This window comes from Alosa sapidissima, chromosome 19, assembly GCF_018492685.1.
Source record: "Alosa sapidissima isolate fAloSap1 chromosome 19, fAloSap1.pri, whole genome shotgun sequence".
Lineage (NCBI taxonomy): Eukaryota > Metazoa > Chordata > Actinopteri > Clupeiformes > Clupeidae > Alosa > Alosa sapidissima.
In genome coordinates, this window is record NC_055975.1 from 25619491 (window position 1) to 25640257 (window position 20767).

The 20767-nt window shown below is 43.2% G+C and overlaps 2 protein-coding genes across 2 annotated transcripts in view; one reads left to right on the forward strand and one right to left on the reverse strand.

Moving 5' to 3' along the window:
- cdc42bpaa (CDC42 binding protein kinase alpha (DMPK-like) a) overlaps positions 1-12261 on the reverse strand; it is a 94623-nt gene extending 82362 nt beyond the window's left edge. Inside the window, exon 1 of the mRNA XM_042071572.1 lies at positions 10874-12261. Coding sequence (XP_041927506.1) covers positions 10874-11051 — 178 coding nt within the window. The 5' untranslated portion in view covers positions 11052-12261. The remainder of the gene's footprint in view (positions 1-10873) is intronic.
- A 6621-nt stretch (positions 12262-18882) lies between these two features.
- On the forward strand, positions 18883-20404 carry LOC121693397 (left-right determination factor 2-like). The gene is made up of 4 exons (XM_042072792.1): positions 18883-19139; positions 19264-19504; positions 19619-19858; positions 19991-20404. The coding sequence occupies exons 1-4, from the start codon at positions 18890-18892 to the stop codon at positions 20313-20315; spliced, it is 1056 nt and encodes a 351-aa protein (XP_041928726.1). The 5' UTR covers positions 18883-18889; the 3' UTR covers positions 20316-20404.
- Positions 20405-20767: the final 363 nt, after the last annotated feature.

Consider the following 20767-nt stretch of genomic DNA (forward strand, 5'->3'; position numbering starts at 1 on the left):
AGTCCTCGTTAACACATCCATGATCATATATGTACACTCGCCTTCTGTTTTAGAATAGACAACATTTTTATTTTTTGGGGGGGATAGAATACAACCCAATACAGCCTCTTATTAACATGCATTTGCTATCCCATCTAACAACATTCTTCAGCCAAGAGAACACACCAAAACAACTCGAATACAAGACAACAAGTCTTGACCGGAAAATTGCAACCACATTTGGATCCAGCCCACATCAGCCAGACCAGAGCCAGATCGGTGCCAGATCGGTACCAGATCAGAGCCATCCCAACACTGGTCTGTCCTCCGTACACATGATCAGCCCAGCACAAGCTACTGTCCCGGAGACCAGGCAGCAGGAGTAATACATCACTTCCTGTCAGTGGCTGAAAATAGCCCAAAGGGAAACACAGAGCCAGAGATACAGAAACAAACACAGCATGGCCCGAGTCTGAGCCTTTACAGAGCCCTGGGGCCTCCGGGCAGGATCTTCACACAGCTGATCCGCCCAACCGGGAGGCCTGCCCTGTCTCCCCTCCTGTCACACTCGGCTTTCCTTGCAGCGGAGAAAAACACACACTGAGCCGACACAGAGAGGCTAATCTGACCTCACAGACAGGGGAGCACAGAATACACTCATTTCATTCATATCAGAAAAGGAATTCAGATGCAGTCAAAAAAAGAAGGAATATAATATAGGGTAATAATGTGACATAAAATAGCAATTAAAATCTGATAAGGAGCAAGGTAGCTACAGTAACATCAAGGTGCAGCCCTCTGAGTGCTTAAGGATCTGATCTTAAAACTCAAGACATTCCATTTGTTGAGTTATCAGTGTTCACTTAAAAGGTACTATATGGAGTTTTTTTATAGGCTATCGTTTACAACACTCAAAAAACGACCCTGAAATATCACCACAATGTGAAAAAAACAACAATAGTTTCGAATATGTGCCAAAAACGCCTTGCTCTCTCTTCTGTGCTGCCAGAGATTCACTGAAGTTATCATGCAAACCAGCTAGCACCAGCCAGGCTCTCTTGGAATACCACTTTGTACGAGCGTGCTTTGTATTGTATTTGTATTTTGGGGGCAGCCATGGCCAACTGGTTAGCGCTTCGGACTTGTAGCCGGAGGGTTGCCAGTTTGAACCCCGACCAGTAGGCACGGCTGAAGTGCCCTTGAGCAAGGCACCTAACCCTCTCACTGCTCCCTGAGCGCCGCTGTTGTTGCAGGCAGCTCACTGCGCCGGGATTAGTGTGTGCTTCATCTTACTGTGTGTTCACTGTGTGCCGAGTGTGTTTCACTAATTCACAGATTGGGATAAATGCAGAGACCAAATTTCCCCTCACGGGATCAAACGAGTATACTTAAACTATACTTATACTTATTAGGTGCTGCAGTACATACAATGCAAGTGAATGGAAGCGAGCCGTGTGGCTGCGTTTGAGACCAGATTGTAGCACTGTAGCTGCCTGCCTGGCTACTCGAGCTACAAGTTGCACCAATTATTTTCTGGTTTTTGCTTTTATTCGTACTGACAGTACTCGGTGACCTCGAGAAACAGAGATATGTGGAAAAATTGCCGGAGGTCTCCTTTAAAATGTGGCGTTACGGCCTGGCCAATAACGCTCTTGGGCTGTGTAATTTCATGGCATGTAAGCACAGACATCTCCATTTCAGATGAACCCCATGCCTCTAAGTCAGGGAGTGGATACGACAAGGGAAATCACATTAGCCTGAAGGGAATGAATGTAGGTCAATAGGTCATTTCAAACTGAATCGATGGAACAGCGCAGAGTGGAACATGTGGATCGGATCTGACCGCAAAAATGATCCTCCGACGCAAGTCTTCCGCTGTTAGCAATGCCCAAGCAGCAGTGTTTAACAGCAGTGGAGGCTTGCTGACACAGTCGCAATACCACTTAAACCACTCATATTCATCACAGGCAATCAATACAAAACCATTTCCCACCAGCTCTGTCAGTTAGTCATATTTCTCTGGAGTGGAGGGAGGCTACTTGAGAAATGGCAGCTGACGGTAAAAGATAAAAAGAGATGCTAAAAGGTGGGCAGGCGAACTAGGCAGCATTTAATTGCCCTCTCAAAATGGTAATTAATAAAAACATAAAACTTTTTATGACGTCAAAGGAATCAACTGACTAGCAGTCATTTCATAAACAGTATAATCCTCACAGTTTTAATGTTTTAATGATGTCAGCTCCAGTTCAGTAGAGGGTTTTAAAACAGACTTGCTGATGGCATGCTCAACAGTCAACATCATCAATTTCAATTAAGCTACACACAGGAAACGTGTTATATTCCTTACGCTTTGGGTTGGGGACTTGGCTCAGTAGCCAATAAACAACCAAACAAAAATAAATTAAAAAGGTGCTCTAAGCGATGCCACGCATTTTTTAGGCTAAAACATTTTATGTCACTTACTGCAAACATCACCTAACCAACCGCTAGCTGTCTGTGTCCTGAATACACTGTAAAAAACGCAATCTCTGTGGACAGCCCAGGCTCCAAAAATGGCAACAAAAACAACCTGGGTAAACCTAGCCCAAAACATAACAAACTGTTCCAGCAAATCACAGACGAGATGCGCGTTTAAGAGAGTTTCAGGTAACGTAGGTACCTGAGGTAACATAAAACACACTGCTAGATTAATCATAAAGCAGGGCGCGAGATACAGCCATAGCGCACTCAAAGCGCTTTACGGAATCGTGTGTCACATTCATCCATTCACACACACTCATAAACTGATGACAGAGGCTGCCGTGCAAACCTGCACTTTGGGAGCAGCTCAAGCACACTTTGCTTAGGGTCCGGGGGAGATGGGCTTGAACCAGCAACCTTCCGATTACTAAATGAGTCTACCTCCTGAGCCACCACCGCCCATAAAGGTTCTCCTTCACACTACAAAATAAGTGAAGGAAGTCCGCTACACCAAACACCCAATCTCCTTCACATTACACCTATGTTAATATTGGAGGCGTACACTCCCCTAAGTCAAAACACATCCAGGACACCTGGAGTTAACCTGCTCACATGTGTCAGCAGTGATTTGGGTAATGGGTCCAAGTTGCCTGGAATTACACACCGTTTTGTTTTAGTCTGAGGGGCTGTTTTAAGAGTCTGTGGGGGTGTGTGTGTGTGTGTGTGTGTGTGTGTGTGTGTGTGAGCACATTCCAGCAGCATTCCTCTGCTCTTGAGCTAGTGTGTTTAGTGCCTGATCATGCCTAGGCCAACGTCCGCACACTCACACAGAGGGCAACACAGCCAATTTTTGGAGGTGCACGTCGAGCGATGGTTGAGGGCTCGGGGTGGGGTGGGTTCGATAGAGAAGCATAAATCAGCCTTTACACCAAAGATTCTAGAGCGGAGATTCTAGAATATTTGCTTTACACAGATGCAAACAGGCCAGGGCCAACCAACACACACAGAATAGCCAAGGCGCACACGCACACACACGCGCGCGCGCACACACACACACACACACACACACACACACACACACACACACACACACACACACACGGGCCCTCTTCTCTGCCAGAGCTGGGTACATGATATCCTCCAGGCCCTGAGGCAGCAGATATCTCACCTCTGGCAAAGGGCAGCCAGCACCCTCGCCGGAGAGGTGATGAGGTCATGAAACAGCTGACCTTTGACCTCTGGGAACAGCTGACTCTGGAGCAGGTCTAAGCCATATCTAGACCAGATCATTCCCACAAGTCATCTACTTCAGTTCCCCTTTCCACACACACACACACACAGACAGAGAGAAAAAAGAGCATGGTGCACGCATGCATGAGTACGTCTGTGTATGTGTATGAGTAAGTGTGTGTGTGTGTGTGTGTTGGTGTATATGAGTATGTGGGCGTGTGCTTGTATGTGTGTGTGTGTATGTGAGAGAGAGAGAGAGAAACCAGCCAGCTCATGACCAATAACACCAGAAAAAGCTCAGCGGCCCCGTCACCTCAGTAATCATAGGCTTGGATATTACTGAACAGCAGGGAGGGGCCGTTCCCATTGGCCTCAGCCTCTAATCAGCAGCACGTCCGTCGACACAAAGCCCAGCCGCTTCACTCTCCCTCAACAGTGAGCCTCTCCGGCTGTTTATGACCCCGCCGTCGCAGCCAACACACTGCGAAAGCTGGCAACGTAACGGGGGCGACGGAGAGGGAGAAAGCGGCAAAAATAGCATACGGCTATATATAGACAACAGGGGGAACAATCTGAGTTGGGGGGGGGGGGGGGCAGAAAGAAAGGAGAGAGGCAAAGAGAGGGAGAGATGGAAAGACAGAAGGGGGGGTGAGAGAGAGAGAGAGAGAGGGAGAGGGAGAAAGAGAGAGTAGACAAAGAGAGGGAGAGACAGAGATCAGTGTTCAGGGAGTGATAATCAGTCAGAGAGTTACAAACACAAGAGCGTGAGAGAGAGAGAGAGAGAGAGAGAGAGAGAGAGAGAGAGAGAGAGAGAGAGAAAGAGAAAAGAGAAAAAAGAAAGAAAGAGAGAAATAGAGTGGCACATATACAAAAAGAGCGGGCTTCGTTCAGAGGAAGACAGGAAAAGAAAAAGAAAGAGTGATAGACATCCAGAGAGGTATAGACAGAGACATACAGGTACTGAAAGATTGGTAAAGTCTAGGGCTGCACAATTATCGCAATCGTAATCGCAATATGAACCAACGCAATTACCTACCGGTAATCGCAAAAGCTACAAACAATCGTGCACAGTTTATTTTGTCACATATCTGACTTTTATATTCGTTTCATCCTCCTTGACTATGTCAGTTCTGGTTGGTGCTGAACTGAATCAATTAATTGACATTCAAAAAATATCGCAATATCGGTTGGAAAAATCGCAATTACATATTTTCCCCAAAGACAGAGAGGAAAGGGAGGGGGAGTAAATATAGCCTGTTCAAACTTGGAATGTTGCACTGTCATTCCGCTTCACTGTTCTGTATAAAATGCACAATCATGGAATGGAGGGGGTCAGTGTTGTTCCACTTCTGAGCTGGCAGCAGAGATAGACACAGAGCCGAATCGATAAAGTGTGTTAAAAGAGAGCGCTAAACAAAATGAAGACTAGAACTACTTAATCCAACATTATAAAAAAGTAGGTTGTAGGCTGCACACACTGATGTCACTCGTTTTGTGTATGAACATTACATCAAATAGCACAGCCCGCATGAGCCTGCTGACAACAAGTTCAACCGTCCACTTTGGAGAAAACTAGGAATTCAGAATGCCCAAAATGATACTGCCCAGCTCTGAGGGCATTTGAGGCAAATGTAAACTCGAACAGTGGTGGTGAGTCATCAGAAGAGTTCCCTTCTATCTGTGTAGCACTCTACTTTTTTTCTTGTTCACTTTAACACAGTACCTCTTTACGCATTCTGTCTCACATTAAAAAAGGTTTTTAACCTTTGATACGGTCATAGGCTCTGTTAGAGTTGTCGCCACATTGACAACTATGTCCAATCGATTAAACGATGCGCCTCACTGAAGCTCTCCGAGCTCCTACTTCACAGTGGCATTCTAGAGCATTCTAGAGCAACCTTCTGAGTCAGAATCATCAGAGTTCTGACTGTGAGTGGTCTAGTAGCACAGCATAATAGACGGCTCTAAGCCAGACGTCACAACTCTGCTAGGGGAATGCCGGTTCGCCCGTGTATGTCGGAAAAAAAAAAAAACACTCTGGGACAGCATTATGTGGGCTTTGTGTGGTTTAGCACAAACAAGCAAAGCTGCCATAATAACCAGGGGTTTTCTTAACAGTCATATAGGGTAGCAGGGGTCTCTTTTTAAGAGGGATGGCGGGGCGGGGCGGGGTGAGGTGTGGGGTGACCGAGAGAGGACGCGGGGTAAGCGGAAGGGGTCGGTGGCGTTGAAAAGCAGACGGATCGGATGGCCACTGTATGTTCCAAACAGCTGCTGCGGTGGACAATCCCTGGGCAGGAGGACCTTCTGGAAATACCAGAGGGCAGTGAGAGGATCCCACGCCTGAGTCAGCTCTTTCTCTCTCTCGGACCACACCAGACACATGGGGACCAGACGCCATGGAATGGACACAACAAAAGACACACACACAAACACACAAACACACACACACACACACTCACTACAACTAACGGCTAGGCAGCCAGAATGGCTGCAGCCGCATGCATACATACAAACACACACACACACACACACACACACACACACACACACACACACTTTCTCTACTCCTCTGCTCATACACACACAAACAAGCGCTTCACTATGTTAGCCTCCAGCTGCAATAAGCCAAGCAAGGCACGGCACCAACAGTGGCACTAGCTATGACATAACACTTAGTCCTCTAGTCTTTAGATCCAAAATACTAGAGTTAGCGTCACCGGAGGTTGACAGAGCATCGCTGGAGTGTGCATTACGCAATATCACTAAGGCTTTGTCTACTTAATGGGTTGAAATTCACCAATTCTTCAATTTGAGATTTTCAGCTGACGTGGACAAAACGTAACATTCATTGTCAGGATGCCATATCCTGCGGTTTAAGACACATGTAGTGACACTGTTGGGCTGCTATCTGTCTGTCTACAAACATGCAAATGTTTTCTCAGCTTATCTTGGTCAAAAAGTACAGGAAATGAACAGCACTACTAACATTCATAAGTAAACAAGGACCATTGGAAAGGCATTTCCTTGAATCCCACGCAAGACAAAACCCAAATTACTGCACATTTTTCATCATCAAAAGAGCCAGGGACACTGTGTACAATCAGCTACCTGGCACACCCAACACGTGAATGTATGAATGTAGTACGCAATATGTGTGTGTGTGTGTGTAGTCAAATACTTTGTGTGTGTGTGTGTCGGTTGTAATGCTACACCCAACTCGGCTGTTCAGGGTCATACTTCACAAAGTGTGTGCATGCTTGGCCTTTCTGACTCTATCTGTCTCTCTCTCTCAGTGTGTGTGTGTGCATTGCATTTCTGCGTGTGTGTGTGTGTGTGTGTGTGTGAGTGTCACATGCATGTACGCATGCATCACTGTCTACATGACTGCTAGAGCCAGGAAGACCCAATCAGGCTCATCCATCTCCATGTGTCCATGTTAAATGCCACAGGGCGCAAGGCTGCCGGAGAGATGAGAGTGTGCAGTGACAGGACACCAACACCCCCACAGGAGAATCACATTTAAGCACTGGGGAGTCAATACAAATTATGTTTAGATCTGACCAGTTAACAACTCGTTAGGTGTGTGTGTGTGTGTGTGTGTGTGTGTGTGTGTGTGGAGGGGAGTAGTTCTGGACAAATGCTAGATCTGGCAGCGATTGTTTGGCATTGTGTGCGCACTCAGCTTTACATAAAAGCATTATAAAGCCGAAGACTTCAATCTTACACAGATGACAGAGACAGATCCCCACGATCAAATCACCTTTTGCTGTGCAGTTCTACAGGTAAATCTGTGTTAGCAAGCCAGGGCGCAGGCATGGGACTGGAGGAAAGTAAGGGATGGGTGTGGCAGCTGACTGAGTAAGACGAGGAGGGGTGGTGGTGGTGGTGGTGGTGGGGGGGGGGATTTGGATCTGAAATTTCTTGGCATGTAACTAGCTACTATTACAGAGCAGCCCTCGAGCCAAACACTCGCTGGATGGAATCCTCCGGGAATCAAAATATGAAACAAGCAAGCTGAAAGAGAGCGAGAGAGACAGAGTGAGTGTAAGAGAGAGAGAGACAGAGACAGACAGAGAGAGTGAGTAAGAGAGAGAGAGACAGACAGAGAGACAGAGAGTGAGTGTAAGAGAGAGAGACAGAGAGAGAGAGAGAGAGAGAGAGAGAGACAGACAGAGAGAGAGAGAGAGAGAGAGAGAGAGAGAGAGAGAGAGAGAGAGAGAGAGAGAGAGAGAGAGAGAGAGGGACAGAGAGAGAGCATGTAAAAGGAGCCCAGAGCGTCCATGTTTGCTTGACAGAATCCCCAGTGCATGTTCCCTCTGGCATGTGCGCATAACCTTTCCTTGTACTACACTACACTACACTGCATATCTGGCACTGATGTGCATGTCCAAATCAGAGACATGACCTCACGGATTAAGCCATTCAGCACCTCTGCAACATCAGATCAACAACTCAACATTCATGTAAACGTTTAGGAGGCCTTCTTAAAAAAAAAAACAGATTTACCTATTTCAAAATCACCTGGACTATGGACCGGACTAATCAGACCAAATTGAACTGGACTGTACTGCAGTCAGATTTCATCCGACAGACAGAGTGCAGCGCTAGGATGAGTGCATACTGAGTGTTATACTACAAAGCGAGGTTACTGGCTTACCCTGGTAAACTTTGGGAGTAACCGCTGATCTCCAGACAAACACTTTACTGCATATAGGCCTATTGTTTCTGTACATCTGTACATGTTGTTCATACATTGTTCATATTACATTGTCATATCTATTCTGCTCTTATAAGGTTACTGCTAATACACTGCACATACTTATATTTAATTTATACTACTCTAAACCACCTTCTGAAAACAACTGTATAGTACTGTCTACACTGCACTATATCATTTGTCCTGTCTATGCACCACCTACCTTGTATATCACATTGCACTTTTTCTGCTTTTTTGCACTTCTGGTTAGACACAAACTGCCTTTCGTTGTCTCTGCACTTGTATTATGCACAATGATAATAAAGTTTAATCTAATCTAATGTAATCTAATCTATTGTTTTTGAAGTGGCATATTGTTTGGAGATCAGCAGTGACTGACCCAAAGTTACCTGGGTAAGCCAACTTTGCTTTGCAGTACAGTCGACACCTCTGGGCTCAGCTGCAAGCTAGGAGACTACACACCTGTGATCCAACCATCCTCTGCAGTCCTCGGCATCACCTGCCACTGCTGGAGCCTTCTGGTCTATAATTTTCTTTTTCACACACATACACCTCTCATGCCTCCCAGTTACAACCTTTCCCATGTGTTTACCAAATGTTCACACTCCAGAAATCTAAAACCATGGTGGGTTTTTCCACACACAACATACAGGTAGTCTGCCAGGACTAGGGATGTAATGATTACCGGTATAATGGTAAACCACCATAAAAATGTTTTAAATGACGATAATAATTACCGTTTTCATTTCAAACATCATGATTATCACTGTTGATTACAGTGGTGTGGAAACCGTGTGTTTAATCCCTCCCAGCTTCACCCGAGCCTGCTTTTGACATACAGTAGGCCTGATACAATGGAACAAAACTGGTACCCTACTGATTCTGTTTTTAACTACAATCGGATTAGGCTACACCTGATTTTAAAAGGCGGAACTTTTTCACCGCAAAATGTGTACTGTATCATGTAACCACTCTGCGTCTTTTTATGTTCACGTCCACATTAAATCCATTCCACTCACGTTATCAGTAGAATACAGTAGCCTAAAGTTTTATTTTGAACGCTTACTTTGGTCTCACTCATTGCATCCAAATAACAGAAATAGCAAACTCCAAGTTATGGTAGGGTAAATTAAGCTATAAGCACATAGCCAATTAAACATGAAGAAAAAAGTGAACGGGACACTTTTTGAAAACTATTTCAGCTTGTGTAGGCCTATCAGTGCTTTCTAAACATATTCAACACACTTTTAGAAATATCGTGATAATACCGAAAACCGTGATAATTTTGGTCACTATAACCGTGAGGTTAAATTTTCATACCGTTACATCCCTAACCAGGACATTCATAAACAAGTTACTAACTTGAAGTTAGTCTTCCCCTTGTAAATGTACTGCTCAAGCTATTCCCATGACGCTGAATACAACCCCATAGATCACTTCACCTTCACGGCCACCTCTGTAGCACTTTACGATGCTGCATGACATCATAACAGGTGTGCCCCCAAGCACAAGAGCAGAACAGTGTAACACACTAGCACTAAAACCAGAGACTTTCTAATGAGGAGACACAGCACTCAAAGAATCACCCATAGAAATGTATGGGGTTAGTTCGTAACACAAACATGGCAGTCGTCTACACATATTCCACCCCCAAAAGTTGACATGTGCATCGTGCCAATCATGTGGTATGTTGTGAATACATCATACCAATCATGTGTTCTCACAGCTGGAGCGATGTTGGCGTGTTGTGATTCGTGAAGCATTGCACATGCGCAGTTCTACCCGAAATAGATGCCCGATAAGTGCCCAAAAAGCGTTGCAATATGGCCACCGAATGGAGGGACTTGCCTAGAAGGACATTGCTAAAACCACCCAACACAAAGACAGTCAGCGCTACTCAGGAGATGCTCTACACTGTAATACTTTTGGGTTAAGGGCCTGACAGCCTCTTTTACATAAAGCCAGACATAAGCAGGTGTAAAGGACTCTGTATTCAGGACAGAGTTTTTAGTTAATACAATATTTTAGGTGGATCGTTGTACCTGAAACCAGGTATGGGCAGGTGAAAAGGACGATCGCTTCACCTTTTGGGCACTGAGCATCTCTGGGTTTCCGTAGCCCTCTCTCTGTTGGACTAGTCTGCCATTATCACAGGTGACAGCAAAGGTGGAGTGCACTGCACTAGTGTGGCAAACTGTTATCAAGATGCATAACCACTCCCCTGTTAATGCTGTTGTTGCTACCCAAGAACATCAGTAGTCATCAGATTCTTTGGTACTCTTTTTGCTACAGTTGAGAACAACAGGCCAGGGGAGGACTGCGTGTGTAAGACTTGCCCATATGTTTTGGGTGGGTACCACAGATGTGTGTGCCTCAGAAATATCTGCAGGTCCATGGGACTTGAAGTGGTGTTGCAAAAACAAAGAGTGGAATATTTCATGTATGGATTGGCTGCACTTTCAAACTGTCCATGAAAATACTTACCCCATTCAAGAAATTCCGATATGTTCTTCTCTCTTCGGAGCGGGGAGTTGATGCATTCGTCGTACAGGCAAATAAGAATATCCAGAAGCGTTTCCACGCTGAAGCACTGTCCGCTGGACTGGACAGGACCGTCCAGGACAAGCTTTTCCAGCTTCTTCAAACGAACTTCCCCCGACATTTTTGCTCTCGAACCTAGGATGTTTCTTCAGACAAACGGTGTCCTAATATCCAGAGTGATATTATTACTCTGCGACTGAGGTAGCTGTAAGCTATTAGCTAAGCCACGTTGATAAACGTTATGTTGGCTAACGTTAACACAAACGACTCATCCCCCTGAAGTTAGCTAACGTTAGCAGTAAGCTAACACGTTGAGCAAAGGTGGGCTTCTGTTGCAGTTTATTTTCTAGACAGCCAGTTACATATTTGAAATGTTATGACAGGTCGCAACTATTCCAGTGATGAAGGCAATAACGCGTAATTCTACTGATTGACGGGGTTCTGCATTGTGGTTACGCCTCTTAGGTCCTTTTATCCACCGGCTTATGTGCCAAGACTGCTAAGCTGTCTACCGCTTGCTACGTTAACGTTACTTATCACAGACTTAAAATACATTGACCAGTTGGTTTGTTTGGCGACTAGACTGGCAGTTGGCTAGTTAGCTTGCAAGCTACTAACTATGGGTACAAAACAGTGCAAGGGCAAGTCAATATCCTCACTTACTCCTGAATTTCATTTCATGACAAAAACTTAATTCGTCTTTTTTGACTCACCAACTGTACTTGCGTGCAGTGAACAGGCTGTGCATCAACAAAATAAATCTGTCATGATTTAACCTAGTCGTAGTATCTTTGCTAGCTCAGTTAACGTTACTGTCTGTTTGAAGAATAGCTTTTCTGACTGTAGCTCTCCAATGCTATCTAACGTTAGCGACACTGACTGTGGTTAAAACACATATCAAATAACGTTACATTAGCTCATGGATAAATCACACAGAACATTAAGTCTAATTTATTACATAAATAAGAAATATGCCTAGTGTAAACGCGAGGGTTTGAACTAAAACTCCGGACTAACTTAGTTGCTGAGTTAATACGTCGCCTGGCTGGGTTAGGTCCATCAGTATGAATAATGTTAGCTCTCCTGGTTGTCCAGCAAGGAACTTCGATTTCATCTCAATTCACCATGTCAGCCAAGTTTCATTGGTACCCAAAGACGATAATGATGAACAATAGCTCCATTCGTCGTGAAAACATTATATGCCGTCCATGGCAGAAGGAGTAAAGCAGGTTTTGCGGCGTTTTCCAAAACCTTGTAGCTCCAACTAGCAACTCCAGCCTCCTGACGACCTCCCCGTATGAGCCAGCTTCTCCACAGACTGCGGTGCAGCAAAATCCCAGACCAATATGGCGGCCGACACATAGCAGCTGCTGTTTATTTCAGGGAATGTAGGGATACTGGAGGAGAGGCCTTCAGAGAGCATCGTTTCAGAGACAAAGGTCAAAACTGATCCGACTGTACAACTAGTTAAACTTTGTTAAACACCACCTTGTGAACCATATTATGCACTACACATATTTATATGTAATGTATACTACTCTAAACCACCTTCTGTTAATCAACTGTAGGCCTACTGTCTACACTGCACTATATTTATTGTCCTGTCTATGCACCACTTACCTATACTTTGTACTGTATATCACATTGCACTTTTGTGCTTTTTTTGCACTTCTTGTTAGACGCAAACTGCATTTCGTTGTCTTTGTACGTACTCTGTACAATGACAATAAAGTTTAATCTAATCTAGTCTAATCTAATCTAATCTAATCTAATTATCAGTAAATCAAGTTAAAAACAGAAAGAAGAGAAACTGATAATAACATAAGTAGATAACAGTTGTATATACTGTATGGTACTGGTTACTTAGGGAAATATATAGACCAAGGCTGCTGTGATTGATTACATTAATTTTACTTATTTACTTAATATTACTTATTATGTAAATAATATAATCGTTAATTATACGTTATTAACACACCAAATGAACACTTGCTTCATGCCTCTTTGTACTAGTGTTGACTTTCCAAATAGTTTCATGACTATTTCATGACCATTTTTACAGACTTAGTGTGCTCTCTAGAGGACAAAATGTGTATGGCAAATCTCGACAGAGCTTCTTTTTCTCAGAATAATGGTTTCATAGCTATTGCAACAATGCCAGGAATAACAATGCAGCAGCAGCAGAAGCACAACACTTTTATCTGAAAAGCACAGTGAAAATATATTGATACGAACTTCCAAATGCATTCCACTATTTTTTTGTGTTTGATTTTTTAAGCAATGCAGAGAAACCCCCTAGCAAAAACTGAAAAAAAAAAAAAAAACTCCGAATTGCAGTATTAAAACGAATTTATATAGCACCTTTAAGCAAGAAAAGCTACCTTATACCTTGTTAAATCTTAGTTATGTTATAATAGGCCTACTCAGTATTAAATAATGCTGGGGTTTTCTGCCTTGTTGATGCTGATGCTTCAGAAAATATAACAAAATTACAGTTTTTCTCAGTCGCTTTGGTGCTATTCTCACATCACTATTAACATTTGCACAGCAGTTAGTGCATTTCTCAAAACAATTAGTGCAAACTGCAAAACCTAGTGGATGACCTGCAAAAGCACGTCACTTGCTCAAAATGGATAGTCCATTCCTCAAAAGCACGTATTCATGTCAATGAAACTGTCAGTGTCATCAAAATGAGAAGTCTTGACACCATTGTTTATGAACAAGATAGTCAAATGGCTTTGTCATGTTTTCATTATGACAGTTCTCTCAGTGTTTTCCAATGCAAAAAAAGGGCAGAAAAAAAGGTGACACTACCTGAACATGCTCAAGACAGCACTATACACTACTTGTACAGCCATTTGAAAACTAAGTTACACATTGCTGTAGTTAGGGGAGTAAGTGAGTACAAGACACTGAATACGTACATTTTTACTGTATGCTCTTTGCAATTCTACAGCATTGTGACAGAATTTGATAACTAGTTCAACAATTTTGTATGTAATGACTCAAGCAATGAAATGAAGACTATTAGTTTTATAGGGAACGACTATTCAGCATCCATAAGTATAGTTCATTTTGACTGACATGACATAAGCAAATGATAATGTTAAAAAACAGCAGAGAATTGTATGAAAGCAACTGATACATGTCCAAAAGCATTTTCAATTTGTTCAGAGGAAGGAGAATTTGCTACTATGATGTGCACAAATGACTAAATGTTGTGGAGGTTGAACTAATAGTTATGAGAATTTTCATTCTGATCTGCAAAAAGCACCAAAGCGACTGAGAAAAACTGTAACACAATGTATGCAGGGATGTAGTGGAGGCTAAACCCAAGTAAAAACAGTTTACACACCAGAAATAGAGTTTATCCATCTCTTATTGGGGTTTATCCACCTCTCACATTCACCAATTGCAACTTTTAACATTCAAAAATCACACTGTATTATCCACATTTACAATATAAGTAGTATAAGTATATATACTCTTTTGATCCCCTGAGGGAAATTTGGTCTCTGCATTTATCCCAATCTGTAAATTAGTGAAACACACTCAGCACACAGTGAGGTGAAGCACACACTAATCCCAGCGCAGTGAGCTGCCTGCTACAACAGCGGCGCTCAGGGAGCCGTGAGGGGTTAGGTGCTTTGCTCACACTTCAGCCGTGCCTACTGGTCAGGGCTCGAACCAGCAACTCTCCGGTTACAGGTCCGGAGTGCTAACCAGTGGGCCACGGCTGCCCCTATGTACACTCATATGTACACTCATCAACACTCTAGGAACCATTCACTGGTATGGTTATACACATTGGACAATAACCTCCACCATCATCAAACATGGTCTAAATGTTTTTTAAAAAAATCTGATACTGCATGGCACAAACCTCTTTTTTTACCACTATACCCCTGAATGTAAATGACAATTACAGTACATGAAAATACGACATGAAAATGTTTTTGCCCCAGTATTGAGACACATTAAACATAGATAAACATAGATAGATAGATAGATAGATAGATAGATAGATAGATAGATAGATAAATTAAATAGATAGATAATTGCTTTACTAATCACAGGAAGAAGATGCACAAGTCAGAGTATTGATAGACTGTTGACTTCTGACTTAAACTACTCAGTTGTGGTCTAATACTTTGGATTACAATACACCCCACCCCCCCCCCCAGAATGAGGCATACACACAGACATGCAGAATTTCCTTGGACAGCTCAGAGAGAGAGCAACTTAGTGTTGTCATATGCAATGCTTTGTGGCAGGCATTGCATGCATTTATATGAACCTCATGCATGTATGAATCACAGTATGGGTGTGCACCATTTACACAGTCTATGAACCTACAAGTTTATTCATTTGATTTTGTTTATTTATCTCAGGATGCAGCAGTATGCAGGGAATCTCTAACATTCTCTTAACGTTTTCAGAAAAGTATGAATAAATATGCAGAGCAGTATGCATCTGTTAATAGCATTAATAGCATCAGTGTGTTTGGCAGTATGAAAGTTGGCAGGGCGGTGGTAGCGCAGTGGATAACGAGCCGGGCTATAGCATGCAGAAAAAGTTGTGGGTTCGATTCCTTGCTGCACTTTACCCTGAGGTGCTCCGTGAAGACCCTTGTAATAATTGACATATGTAAGTCACTTTGGGTAAAAGCGTCTGCCAAATGTAAATGTAAAAAGTATGCATTAGATTACAGAGAGTGGGAAGTCCATCTAAGGCCAGGCAGCGTCCAGACTGTGCAACCTTATTTGAGCTGGTTAGTGTGTCTCCTGTCTGGGGCAAATGAAGGGCTGTCCAGTGGCCCTATTGTGTTGTCACACTTCCCCTCACTCTCAAAGAAGCAGACTCTCAAATTAATGGTGTACTATCTAAGAGGTTGTCCCCCTAGTGGCTGCAGTCCAAAATGCAAACCTTTTCTGTTTTCCAGACAGCTTCTGAATACTGTATTTCTGTACTTCTGTGATCACCATCATCATCATCATCATCATCAATAGAATAGAATAGAAGTCTTTATTGTGCACTGCTGTGGAAATTCATCTTTGGCCCCACAAACACATAGATCTAGCACACACAAACAAGACTTCACAGCAGGTACAACATATAGCACACATAAACAAGACCATAAACATCATAGCATAAGGTGTTATGTATATGAAATCCTAGGTTGCTTGGTGAGTAATAACATCACATATTTTAAACCATAATTCCATAATGATAACGCAACTTATATTGGGTCACACAAGGTCAACAAACATAACGAATGGACAGGAGAAGGATGTAATATACAGGAAAATACTGAGGATATTTGTAATGTCCAGTACAGAGGGGAGACAAGAATGTCAGGGATAGAGACAAATTAGTTTGCAGAGATGGCCTTTGTGTGTTCCCCTGAAGTATTGTTCAGTGTCTAGCCAACAGGCCAAACCCACTAGACACCACACCTTAATGAGTTCATGAGGTCCTCTGCAAAGACATCAAAGCTGTGAAAGGTAATCTATGATGGGTCATTTGCAGGTAGACCACTACAGGTATGTGGATGAGCAAATGTATGTGGACTCTAAGATAGCATCTTTGCATATCTCCACAAATGTTAAAATATTTTGAAATGTTTACTTGGTTATTGAAATATTGTTAGGCCTACTTGTGGTCAGCTTAAAGTGACCAACTTCATGATCTAGTCCCTACGTGGTCTCATCTGTAAATATGCAACTGGAACCCCTCCTAATTATAAGGACCATCTGCCAAGGGGAACAAACTTGCTAGAGATCTGAGTTTAAGCCACTACTGTTGTCTTCTTCATGCTTAAACTATAATTGGTGAGTATTCAAAATAGTGTAAGTAATTATTAACCAAGGTTGTTGAGACACTTGTTTAAGCAAAGGTGTTGGTGGTCTGTATTGTGTATTGTCCAGCTAGGTCAAGATAATGTTATGCTCAAGTGTAAAAGTGCAATGGCCCCAGAGATTTGGTCTAACAAAGATGAAAATATATATTATTTGCTTATGAAATATTTCCCAGGATTTAGGTTCTAAAAAAACTATTTAAAAAAAAACTAAAAAACTAAAAACTATCCACCCAGATAAACCCCGTTCATGAACATGAAAATAAGAAACCGTAATACCACAACTTTGACATGCGCTGGACGATACTTGCCCGTTTCAGATGACAAATGTTGTTATGCAAATGCAAAATGTTCATTAACACCTCCCGTGTTGTATGCAAGGCCAGGGAATTGGCCATTTTGATTAAAAGGGGTGAAGCCATTGGCAGTGTTTGCTTTCACCTCCTGAGCTGCTTTCAGTCGACATGGATAGAGGAGCGACTGTCAAGTCTTACGTTAGGTCTGGATCTACTAATGAGCGACTTTGTGTATTGCCTCGGGCATCATCTTTAGCCGTATCAAAGCACAGAGGTGTCAAACGGGAGATTAGAACAGTCCTACAAATGCTAGTGATTAATGACCTGAGATTAGTGTGAAACTAAATGCAATTAATAGGATCAAATATTCAATTTTCCCTTTTTGTCTGTGGGTGCATATTTTATGTCTGAATGATATCATTTTTAGGAAAATGCTTGCCATGCAATATGTTTCAATTGTTTATCATTGTCAGTGGCATGACATTAATAAAACGACATTAATGTCCTTTTTGGTAACAGTATAAACATAGCCTGCCTATTCATAGACTATTTAGTCTCTTTTACGGCCACAACTCCAAACAATGGCTATACATATTTAAACGATGAGAGTGCTCAGTCGCCATCCTGCTGCTCTAGTGGTTTGTAAAGTCGGCAACAGCAGGCAACAAGAGCAGCTGGCTGCTCTTACTACGATTCCCAAGTAAAAGTGCAAATGCATTTAGCCTACGTGTTTAATAGTGACCACACAAGCAGTATTTTGCCTCTATTACTAACATGTTGACTGTTAAAACATTACATGTTGAATCATGCATATTCCCCACCTCAACAAATAAATACCACTAATAACGTGATTAACATGCTGTGTGAGCGTATTTAGTTAGATGTCTGACTTGTGTTGATCAGTCATCAGGTCTTCCTGTGTCCCCTGAGTCCGACATCTCAAGAGCCGCGGCTGGTTCGCCAATACACAAAGTCTGCGAGGAGTCCTTTTGGAACACACGGACCTGTGTAGCCTATCTCCGCCACAGCGACAAAAAAGGCAAGGTGGATCCTGCAATAGTAACAGATAATCACCCCTCTGCGAACGGCCACCCCAATCCACATCAGTGCGCCCACCCACCCATGACATTAGCGTCTGACTACCTCATAATTTCTCCCCTGAAAAGGTTACTTATTTGAGAATACACACACTTCAACCTTATCCATAACGAACCCTTAAAGCACCAGAAGTGAATGGACCAGACATGAGTATTTAGGCAACGTCTCGTCCAAATGAACAATTATGTCTGAAGCACATATGCGTATATTACACATGCAAAAAAGAAAAAAAACATTAATGCATCCATGGATTTTGTATGTTTTAGGTTAGCCTATTTGTTAGGTGGAGAACATTCAGGTCACTGTAAATGTCATTTTTAAAAGTGAACTTGAGGATGGTTATTTTCACATATAAATCAGAAGGATCCTGATGTGGATTTATTTGTATAGGCCTAGACCAGCTCGAGTAGGTCCATATTAACTTAAAATAAAAAAAAAAGTATAATAATATTGTTAATATTGATGAAAAATCAGACGTTTCGATTAGGGGATAACACAGTGCTTACTAGGTTAACGGTGAGCCATTAGTCTCCAAATGGATCGTGACTTTGAAGTCTTCAAGTCTGACATTGGTCGCCACCCCCATTTGGAACGTGCTAAGTGCCCGTCGAGGGTGGCACGCGGTAGATATAAAGCCGCGGGATAGAACAGGACATCAGCACACAACACCAAGAACTCTCCCACACTTGAAGGATGGACGCTTTAGTGATGTTCCTGTTCCTCGCCTCTCTCTTGTCCTACACTGTGGGTTTTACAGAAGAAGACATGAGAGATGCCATGCTGCAGAAACTCGGCCTCACGGAACTCCCAAGGATCCAGAAGAGGGATTTGGAGAATGTTGTTGTTCCGGCTCACATCAAGAACAAGTACCTCTCCATGCTTAAGCTCCACAACAAACGCAGGCGTCGGTCTGTTCCCAGCCTGGCTGGGATTCTGCGTGGCGTTCATGGAAGCGCAGGTAGGTTTGCGCATCATATGCATCATGTTGCACAACCCTGTTTTGTTCAGATGTAGCCTAATACGTATTACATGCATTTAATATCTAATAATAAATGTCACTCTTTTATCTTTGTTATACACAGACATTTCTGGAGAGGTCATGTACTCGGACACGACACGACAGCGCCTTTCCTTTGGCATGGACAGCAGAATTCCAGAGAACAGTGAGGTCACCATGGCCGAACTGAAACTGTACAAAACGTCGCGCAAAATGCCCATTCTGCAGAAGAAGAGCAACAGACCAATCAAAAACGCCCGTGTGAGCATCTACTGGGTTGAAACTCTGGCGAATGCCAAAAACAGGACTTCACTTGTAGACTCAAGGTAACCCCAATTTCCACTGCGCGTTTTTACTGAGCTGGGGTGCTACTTCTGGTAAGCTAAATGACTGGACAATGATCTAAGATAATAACTCTTCTCTTTTCATTGCATTGACAGGTTGGTACCAATTCACGAGTCTGGATGGATAAGCTTTGATGTGACGCAAGCAGTTCAGTACTGGTCTAAAACTGAGCGTAAAACTCCATTGCACCTGGAAGTGTGGATCGAAGGTGAAAGGCCTGGCACCCACGCTGCAGAGATGGCGCGGACTGTGCGCTTTGCTACTGAAGATCCCTCCAGCGCCAGCACTAGCAAACCAGAACTAGTCCTGTTCACCCTGGACTTGGAAGAATTTGGGTAAGCACTTTTAGTGCATGCACCACATACCAAGGAAAATCAAGTTTCGAAGTCAGCCTATAACATAAACGACGTTACCGTTTTTGTTCCAATCATGTCTTAAATGTTTACCTCTGTTGTGTCCGCCTATAGGTCTAGAGGAGACTGCAAATCTGGCAAAGGAAACGGCATGTGCTGCAGAGAGGAGCACTTCATCAACTTCCGAGAGATGAGCTTGACGCAGTACTGGATCATTGAACCCGTCGGGTACCAGGCCTTCCGATGCGCCGGGGGATGCAAGCAGCCCAAGCGCAGTTATGCATACGGACAGCGGACGTGCGCGGTCGTGGAAAGCGCGCCACTGCCCATCATGTACCTTGTGAAGAGAGGAAACCATACAGAAATCGAGGTGGCCGAATTTCCGAACATGATCGTGGAGAAATGCGGATGCACCATGGACAATGGCTCTATGGCATAGGACCAACACATGGCACCAAACAGATTGACGTTATACAGAAACTCAGTACTTGTATATTTGAGCAGAGGTTATTACCTTCCCTGCACCATGTAAACAATGAGCACTTACATTTAATTAATATAAATAATGTAGGCTATATTTTTGCATGCATGTTGCATTTTCACATGAATGTTGCATTCTCGAAGCGTTGGTCTTTTCGTTGTGTGTAAATGGCATCTTTAAGAATAAAATGAATTAATTGTATCTCCTACTCCATCCCCTACTTTTGTGCATGTGTGTGTGCATAGTGTGTGTTTGTTATTGTGTACATGTGTGCTTGTGAGTGTGTGTGTGTGTGTGTGTGTGTGTGGGGGGGGGGGGGGGGGGGGGGGGTAATGGTGTGTGAGTGTGTGTGCGCGCGCATTTGGTGTGCGTGTTTATGTGTTATGGTTAGGCTATGGGATTTGGCAGAC